Source organism: Agelaius tricolor, unplaced genomic scaffold, assembly GCF_023055355.1.
Source record: "Agelaius tricolor isolate 1412-34295 unplaced genomic scaffold, bAgeTri1.0.p SCAF_48, whole genome shotgun sequence".
Lineage (NCBI taxonomy): Eukaryota > Metazoa > Chordata > Aves > Passeriformes > Icteridae > Agelaius > Agelaius tricolor.
In genome coordinates, this window is record NW_027269308.1 from 2,040,684 (window position 1) to 2,048,692 (window position 8,009).

Here is an 8,009-nt window from a genome sequence, read left to right on the forward strand (position 1 = left end):
GTGATCTTAAGTCACTGACTACACCACCATAACTTCTTATATCCATTGGTGCAAAGCAATTAACGTCAATAGAATTGGCAAAAGTTTTACAGAAATTTATAAGGCAAGTATACACATCTACTTAGGCACTAGTCTAGCTTACAAAAATTTCATCTCTCTTTTCTAACTGGTTTCCATGCTGACGGCCTTGTCTTCTTCCTTGCTATGGATACACTGAAAACCCATCAATTGGGATGTCTTCTATGAACTCAGCTTTGCTTGCAGGCCAGCTGTCAAGGCCCTCCATAGGTCAGCACGCACCCACGTGCTTGAGAAGTGACTGCAGCCTAAAATACTCCTGGAAATTTATTATCTTTGCTTCTTTTCCCCCTTAAATGTCATTGAAGAAGTGAGACTTTTCAGAACCAGCTAGCATGCCACCTAGAAGAAGCAGACTTTTGCTTTCAGTCAAAGCTTTTGGGACCAAAAGGCGCGTTTGCTTGGATTCCTTGGATGCCGCTTGGGTTGGCCCATTTTCTGAGTTCCCCTGGGATGCCTTGAGCACTGCCTTATGGACTGGGAGGACATTTTCTGCTGCTTTATGAGTGAGGAGAACTTCCCAGGCTTTTCTTTCGCATCAGCTGTACAGAAGGTTGCCTTGCTGGGCACAAGGAAGCCATAGAACAGCTGCTATTGTGAGGTCAAGGGAGCGGTGCCACGTCACAGTGCTGTCAGCACAGCGTTGCCCCGGTGCACGCAAGGCCTGCTTGTCCAGAGCGGCTCTTCCGCTGGCTCCCTGCAGGAGGATCCTTGTGCTCAAGGAGTTCTCAGCAGACGGCCTGCACCCCGAGAGGAGTCTGGGCTTTGCCTTGGCTGGCATTCAGTGTGCAAACCCGCACAGCGCTGCCAAAATGATCGGGCAGGTCTGTGCCGCGGTTTGCACGGTCTTTTCTGTTGTCTATTCTGGCTACTACCTGACCCAGCTGACTCGTAAGTAAAGGTTTCTCCTGGGGCTGGCATCACCCGGCTTTTGCTTGACTCTGCTCTTTATGCCGCAGCAGTGACCAAGTTTATTTGGGAACAAAATGGCCATGAAGATGCCACCGCTTTGGTCAATGTCCTGCCAGCAGCATCAGCTAAAAAGGGGGCATCTGTGTACTGGGGGGCGGGTGCAGAGTATTTGCCCTGCAACCTGCAGCGGTTGCCTTCCCTCCCCGAGAGAGTGCGCGGAACTGGAGTCTGTCATTTCCTCCGCTTGCTGCTTCAAGCAAGACAAGCTGCTGATTGCAGACTCGGAGGGGAGATGCTCAGAAGTACTGCTAGCAACTCAGTGGCTCTCTCCAGGAGCGAAGGAAAGCACCTTTCGCTCCCAATCCTGCCCCTTAGAGGCCTTGGCTGTGTGACTTGACCCTTTGATGGTGTGCCAAGACTGCGATTGCCTTGGCTCTGCAGCACAAAGTCCAGTGCAGGGAGGGTTTGCTGCTGAGCCCAGCAGCTGTTCCTGGGCTGCTTCAGCAGGGAGCTGCCACAGGGAAGGGGCCCTTTGGGGAAGCTTTGCTGGGCTACCATCTTCAGCCAAGGCATGGGAATTAGGGCATGCCATTTAAAAGAATCTACATCTAAAATGCAGGAAAGAGAAGAGGAAAATGCTGCTTGAGCTGTTGGGCACGAGGGAAGCTCAGAGTGTTGAAGAGCAAGGGGCATTTCCAGCAGCATGTTTCTATTTCTCTCTTGGCAAAAGAGGCCCAAATGTAGACAGAGCCTACTCTAGCGTCCTTGTTGTTCTCTTGCCTGCTGTGGGAAAGAGCTGTTGCTCCTGGAGGCCTGTTGGGAAAGGGAAATGCTCTGTGTTGGGACTGCCTTGTGCTGTGGGAGTGGCCAGCACAGGCACTTTTCTAAGGGCCTCTGGTTCCTTTTCCCTTGCTCGCTGCAGGTCACCTGACACGCGGATGGAGGCAAGCCTGGCCTTTGGTGAGTGGCAAAGGAAGCTGGGACGTTGCTGGCGTGTGACAATGGGGCGGCAATTCTGCCAGCTTGGCCTCTTGCAGTCCAGTGTGGAGTGCCAGCGTGGGAGGCTGAAAGAAAGGCCAAGTGCCCCGTGGCATCAGCAGTAGCAAAGGGAGCACTGGCTGTTTGCTGATTTTGCAGGGAAGAGCCTTTCAAGAGATGAAAGGCAAATGGGACAGCTGCAAGGCATCTTGCTGCTTCTAGGCAGCAGGGAAGCTGAAATGCACAGCAAGATGGGAGTAGCACCTCCTTCAGCCAACTTCCTGGGCTTTTCATGACTCAGAGTCCCACTTGTATCAAAGTCTACCATTTCCCCTTCTTCTGGGTCCTTTCCCAGCTCAACCGAAAGCAGCTCCTGAGGGATTGCCTTTTGCCCATCTGTCTCACTTCTGTCTGTCTGCAGGGCTCAACAGCAGGGTCAGCAGCTCCTCTGGCTGCCTCTGGCATTGAGGAAGAGGCTGAAGAGGAGCAAAGGAGCATCAAGCCTCCAGCTGCTCTCCCTGCACAGCCTGAGCTTGCAGAGCCGGTAAGTGGCAGTGAGCTTGGCACTGCCTTTGGTGCAGGGCCAGGCTTCCAGTTTTGGAGCAGCCCTTGTTGCTCGTGGCTGAAGATGCTGGCGGCTGTGTGCCTGCCGGGACCTAGTGCTGCTTCAGGCAAGCCAGGGAGCCCTGGCCAATGGGGTCTGAAGTTTGGCATATGAGCTGGAATGCTGAGAGGGCCCGAGAATGTCTCTTGGCATCAGACCGGAGGCAGCATTCAATGATTCTCAGTGTAGCAGTCAGCCCCGTGTGCCCATTGTCAGTGCAGGCTGCCTGTGGTCAGCGGACGGAGCGGCCCAAAGACGCAGTTGCCGGCCTTGCAGGGGACCTGGCAGACACTGGCCCCTGGAAGGGACCTGCCCTCTCCGTGGACTAATTAGCTTCAGGCTGTGCTTCACTTCATGCCGGTCAGAGCAGCCTTTGGAGAGGAGAATCCTTGGCAGCCCTACATTGTGAAGGGCGCGTGGGTCTGGGCAGGGCAGGAAGGCGTCTCCGAAGGGCCGCTCCCTAAAGGCTGCCATGGACAGGGGCAATGCGTGAAAAGGATCAGAGAAGGGCCATGCTGCGGGCTTCTGAGCAGAGCACTGCATGCCAGTTGCGGGCTGATTTCATTGCCCAGGGAAAGACAGGAGGAGGAAAGCAACAAGGCTCTGGGGAACTGCTCTGATGTCTTTCTGGATCTTGGCAGCCCCATGGATCCCTTGTTGCCAGTGTCTTGCAGAAAAGCTGAAAACATGGAGCATGGAGGTGGCCCTGAGGGGCTGGATCCAAGTAGCCTTTGGGCTTTTGCCAAAGTTGCCTTTGAGAAGGGGACATGGGAAAGGCCCCAGCTGGAGAGGCCTGGCGGTGGCTGACAGCACCTTCCCAAGGCCTTGCTTTGGCCGTGCACTCGGCGGGGCATGTGTGCCAGGCACCCTTCTGACGGGCAATCCTTTCTGGTCCCAGCTCAACACAGGCTCTGCAATTCAACCTGGTGCCGCTGGACCAGCGTGGCCTGCAGCAGCCAGCTCGCCCCCCGCTGCTGGCACTTCCTGCAGCAGCGCAGCCCAGCAGCCCGAGATGAGGCAGGAGCAGGGCCGGAAGACACTGAGTAAGTCGGGTGCATTCTTGTCTGCCAGAGCAGTGTGTTGTGTGCGTGTCTGGGTGTAGGCTGTGCCAGAAGTTGCCCCTCGCTCTCAGAGACGCTTAGGCCTCTCAGCAGAAGCTGTTGTTGTGCTTTGAGGCAGCGCGGCAGCGCTCAGGGACTTCCTGCTGCCTGTGAGGGCGGCTGGGCCTGGCTTGGCTCTGCCTGGGCTGCCTTGTGTGCCAAAGACAAAAGCAGAGATTGTTTCTGCTTGAGCAGAAGGCTGGCACCTAGCAAGTGACTAGGCCCCAGGGAGCTCTCTGGCCCCAGCTGTTTTCGGGCTCCCGTTCTTACACCTCCTCTGGCTCAGACACTTTGTGGCCCTGGCAGTGGACCTGCCAGTGATGGTGGCTGTGACTGCAGAGGCTGCAAAGGCCCTTGGTGACCTCTTAGGGCCCTCTTCTTAAGGTCTCATCATTTTGGCTTATGGCATGGGATGCTGCGCTTGAAAGAAATCAAGGCCTTCTGGGAAAGGCCACCTGATGAAAGGTGGAGAAGATGGCCCTCCCACTTGCTGGTCTCAGCAGCTGGAAGCCAGGGGACCGCAAAGGGCCCAGAGCTGCCGGCAGCGGGGCTGCCTTTGGGAGGGTGTGGGGAGCGGCGTCTCTGTGTGCGAGTGAGCGCCCTGCGCTGCTTTTGTCTTTCAGGGAGCATTGTGAGTCCGGGCCAGCCAATGAGCAAATACACGGCATTTGAAGAACTGGGACGAGGGTAAGCGTGGCCTCGGCTCCTTTTACAAAAGCGTGGGCCAGGTCTTTGGCTGGTGCAATATCAAGCGTGAAGTCAGGCAAGCTCCAATCATGGTCAGGCTCTGGCTTTACCTCCTGTCGCCTGCCTGGACTGCTGGGGCAGAGCAATCCGAAGGCCTCATCAAAGACAAGTTGATGCTGGCATTGTCTTGCTTGCAGGAAGGAGGAGCAGGAGCTGGGAAGCCCTCTGCCCCTGCATCTTTCTGGCCTGAAAGAGCACCTTGCCATTCAAGAAATGTCAGATTCTCAAGGACAGTCTTCTGACTCTAATTGTTCTCACACTTTTGACACACACATGCATGCACACCCGCACAAGGAGGACTGTTCCCCTTAGGTTTGGAAATGACCTGGCTGGGCGTGCGCCTTGGAGATTTCCAGCGGCCCTTGGTCTTCATGCTGCACCTTAGTGTTCCCTTGGACAGGCTGCCCCGCAGGGCAGAGGGCTCACGGGCCGACGTGCTGTGGGCCGAAGAGACGCCGCAGCCAGGCCTTTTCTAAGGAAGGCGTGCAGGCAGCCTGGGGAGATCTGCTGCCTCGGCTTGATTTCAGTGCCAAGGGATAAAGGGCTCTTTCTGCTGCTTTTGTCTTTCCAGGGGCTTTGGAGCTGTTTATAAAGCCCTTGACACCAGCAGTGGACAACAGGTAAAGTGCCAACAGCCCCATGCCATTTTGCAGCTCTGGAGCGCTTTCCCCGCTGCTGTGAGCCCTGCCTGGAGGTTTGGGTGGCAGCTCCATGTCTGCAGCAGAGGCTGTTCCTCTGAAGTACACTCTAGGCTCAGGGGGCAGAATGCATTTGGGATGGCCTTTGGTGCTTCTGCTAAGCTCTGCTGTCTAGTGACAAGGCCCTTTGGCCCAGCCCGCTGCCTCATTGCAGCAGCACTCGCTCCGTGCTGCTTGTCATCTCGAGCAGGGGGCGTCTTCTCAAGGTAAACGGTGGCCAATGTCATTTCAGGTGGCAATCAAGATCATGTCGCTTGAGGAGGAAATGTCCGAGGAGCTGGCTGCCAATGAAATCCTGGCCATGAGGGACAACAGGAGTCCCAATATCGTTACCTACTTAGACAGGTTGGCGTATTCTCCTGTCAATGTAGCTTTAGCTAGTGCAAGCCCGAAGAGACGATGCCCTTTGATCACTGGCAGAGAAGGGAGCTGGTGGTGATTTCTCTGCTGGTCTCCAGAGCGTGGCAGGAGGTGGAGCTGGTGATCATGAATCTCGTGTGGCACACGTAGCTTGGAGAGCAGTTGCTAAAACCTGGCTCAGGCCCTCGGCTGACTGAGGCTGTGCCCATTGCTGTCTCTCCATGCCGTGGTTTTCTTCTTTCAGCTACCTGGTGGATGCGGAGATCTGGCTGGCCATGGAGTTCATGGACGGCGGCACCTTGTTTGATGTGCTCAGCGCAGTGTACCCGGAGGAAGGACAGATAGGCGCTGTCTGTCGGGAGGTGAGGGATCCCGCTTGTGCTTCCCCAAGCCTGCCCAGGATGCTGCTTGCCAGCTGGAGGTTAAGGACAGCCGGGATTTCTTGCTCTCACCTTTCTATTGCTGCTGCTGCTGCTGCTGCTGTCACCACACACAGGAGAAGAGCGAGCATGGGAAGTGAACTGCCTGCCGCTGTCCCCGCACTCCTCAGGCTCTGTTCTTGCACTCTTCCATCCTGTGTGTCCTATGGCACTGGTGATGGCTCACTCGCTTGGTTTCACTTGCTTCCTCTTCTCAGCTTTGCCTGGGAATGTTAGCCTGGAGCCTGTCTGTCTGTCCTACATTCCTTGCCACGGGAAGGCAGCATGCAGGTGGCAGAATTTCAAGCTAAGGCCAAAGAGCCGTCCTCAGCTGCAAAGGATAGCATTGCAGCCCGCATGGCGACGGATTCTGGAACAGCTCTAAGGTGCTGCTTCCTCCGCTGCTGCCACTAGGCTTCCCCAAAAATCTTTGCTGTGCCACCTCCCAGCCAAAGGTGACGCGCTTCCTACCCAAGGCCGGCAGAACTTTTGGGAGCCCGGATGCCTTCGCTTGGAAATCGAGAAAAAACTTCCAAGAGTGTTGAAGCAGCAAGCTCTTCTTCGTGACAGCACCATGATGCTGTGCCCTCGCTCACAATTCCCTGAGAAAGCCGTCAGTCCCGTCGAGCTCTTTCCTTTCTGGTGGGATGAAATCCCATCCTGTACGTTAACTTTCCCTCCCTCCTTTTTCTCTCTCAGTGCCTGCAAGGACTGCATTTCCTTCATTCCCGCCAAGTCATCCACAGAGACATCAAAAGCAACAACGTCCTTGTGGGCATGGATGGATCTGTCAAGTTGGGTGGGTATCCCTGCTGGGCTGCAGCATTTGCAGCACCTGCCGTGCGCTTGCATTTGGGTGACTGCCACTTGGGCAGAAGCGCCGCTTGGCCAGTGCGTGAATGGTGAGGGTGTTGTGGAAGTGGCCGATGCCTTCTTTGCCTGGCTCCAGGCACGTGGAAGGAGAGCTCAGCTGCTTTTTCAGCTCGATTCAGCATGGCCTGGTCAGGCTTGGAGTGGGCAATGGTTTTGGCCGCTTTGCCAGTGGCAGCTGGCTTTGACAGGCTTTGTTTTTGGCCTCAGGTGACTTTGGCCTCTGTGCTCAGCTCAGCCCTGAGCGCAGCAAGCGCAGCTCCAGCGTCGGCACTCCCAGCTGGATGGCACCGGAGGTGGTGAGAGGAGAAGCCTACGGCCCCAAAGTGGACATCTGGTCCCTGGGCATCATGGGGCTGGAAATGGTGGAAGGGGAAGCTCCTTACGAGCGGGAAGCCCGTCTCAGGGTAAGGTGCAGCTTAGCAAGAGGGCTCTGTGTGGAGAGAGCTGATGTGGCTAGCAAAGGAGCAGGTGCAGTGTCCTCTTGCATCCATGTGCTGTAGGTTTTTGAACTGATAGAAAGGAACGGGCCCCCAAAACTGCAGAACCCCAGGCACCACTCGGCTCTCCTGCGCGACTTCCTCCGCTGCTGCCTGCAGGCAGACGAGGACAGGCGCTGGTCTGCCCAGGAACTCCTGCAGGTAAGAAAAGCAAAGGGGCAAAAAGCCCTGTCAGCTGAGGACACCTGCATGAAGGCATGAGGAGGAGTGTGGGCCACGTGGCGCAGGCAGCTGCCAGCACAGGAAGGCGCAGGGGGACATGCTGCCCTCGGTGCTCTTTGTGTGTCTTCCTGGTAGCCAGGGAATCCTGCTTGAGCCCGTGAGGATGGGATCCTGGAAAGTAAGAGTTCCTTTCTTTGTTCTTTTTCCTCTGGGCAGCATCCCTTTGTTACCTCCGGCGATCCTGCCTCCAGCCTGGCTGCTCTGATCACCTCAGCCAAGCAAGTGCAGGAAGACTGGAGAGGAGACACCTGCGCCTGAGGAGGCCCTTATGCCCCGCCAGCCGAGAGGAGGGAAAAGGGGATGTGTCATCTTTGGGCAGAGCTCCAGCCATCCCCTGAGTATTAAGAGGAGCTGTGCCATAGATAGGAAATGTGATTTTTTTTTTTCGTATTTGCTCAGTTTAGGTGTTAGGTTAGGTTGGTATGGTAAGGTAAGGTAAGGAAAGGTAAGGTAAGGTTAGGTTAGGTTAGGTTTGGTTTGGTTAGGTTTGGTTAGATTAGGTTTGGTTAGGTGTGTGCTAG

General features: G+C 55.7%; 1 protein-coding gene across 1 annotated transcript; it reads left to right on the top strand.

Moving 5' to 3' along the window:
• Positions 1-890: 890 nt before the first annotated feature.
• Positions 891-7,746, top strand: LOC139604263 (serine/threonine-protein kinase PAK 3-like). The gene is made up of 13 exons (XM_071455357.1): positions 891-969; positions 1,913-1,950; positions 2,390-2,516; positions 2,575-2,586; positions 3,481-3,615; positions 4,296-4,359; positions 4,991-5,039; positions 5,350-5,462; positions 5,722-5,839; positions 6,596-6,695; positions 6,977-7,173; positions 7,270-7,407; positions 7,645-7,746. The coding sequence occupies exons 1-13, from the start codon at positions 891-893 to the stop codon at positions 7,744-7,746; spliced, it is 1,272 nt and encodes a 423-aa protein (XP_071311458.1).
• Positions 7,747-8,009: the final 263 nt, after the last annotated feature.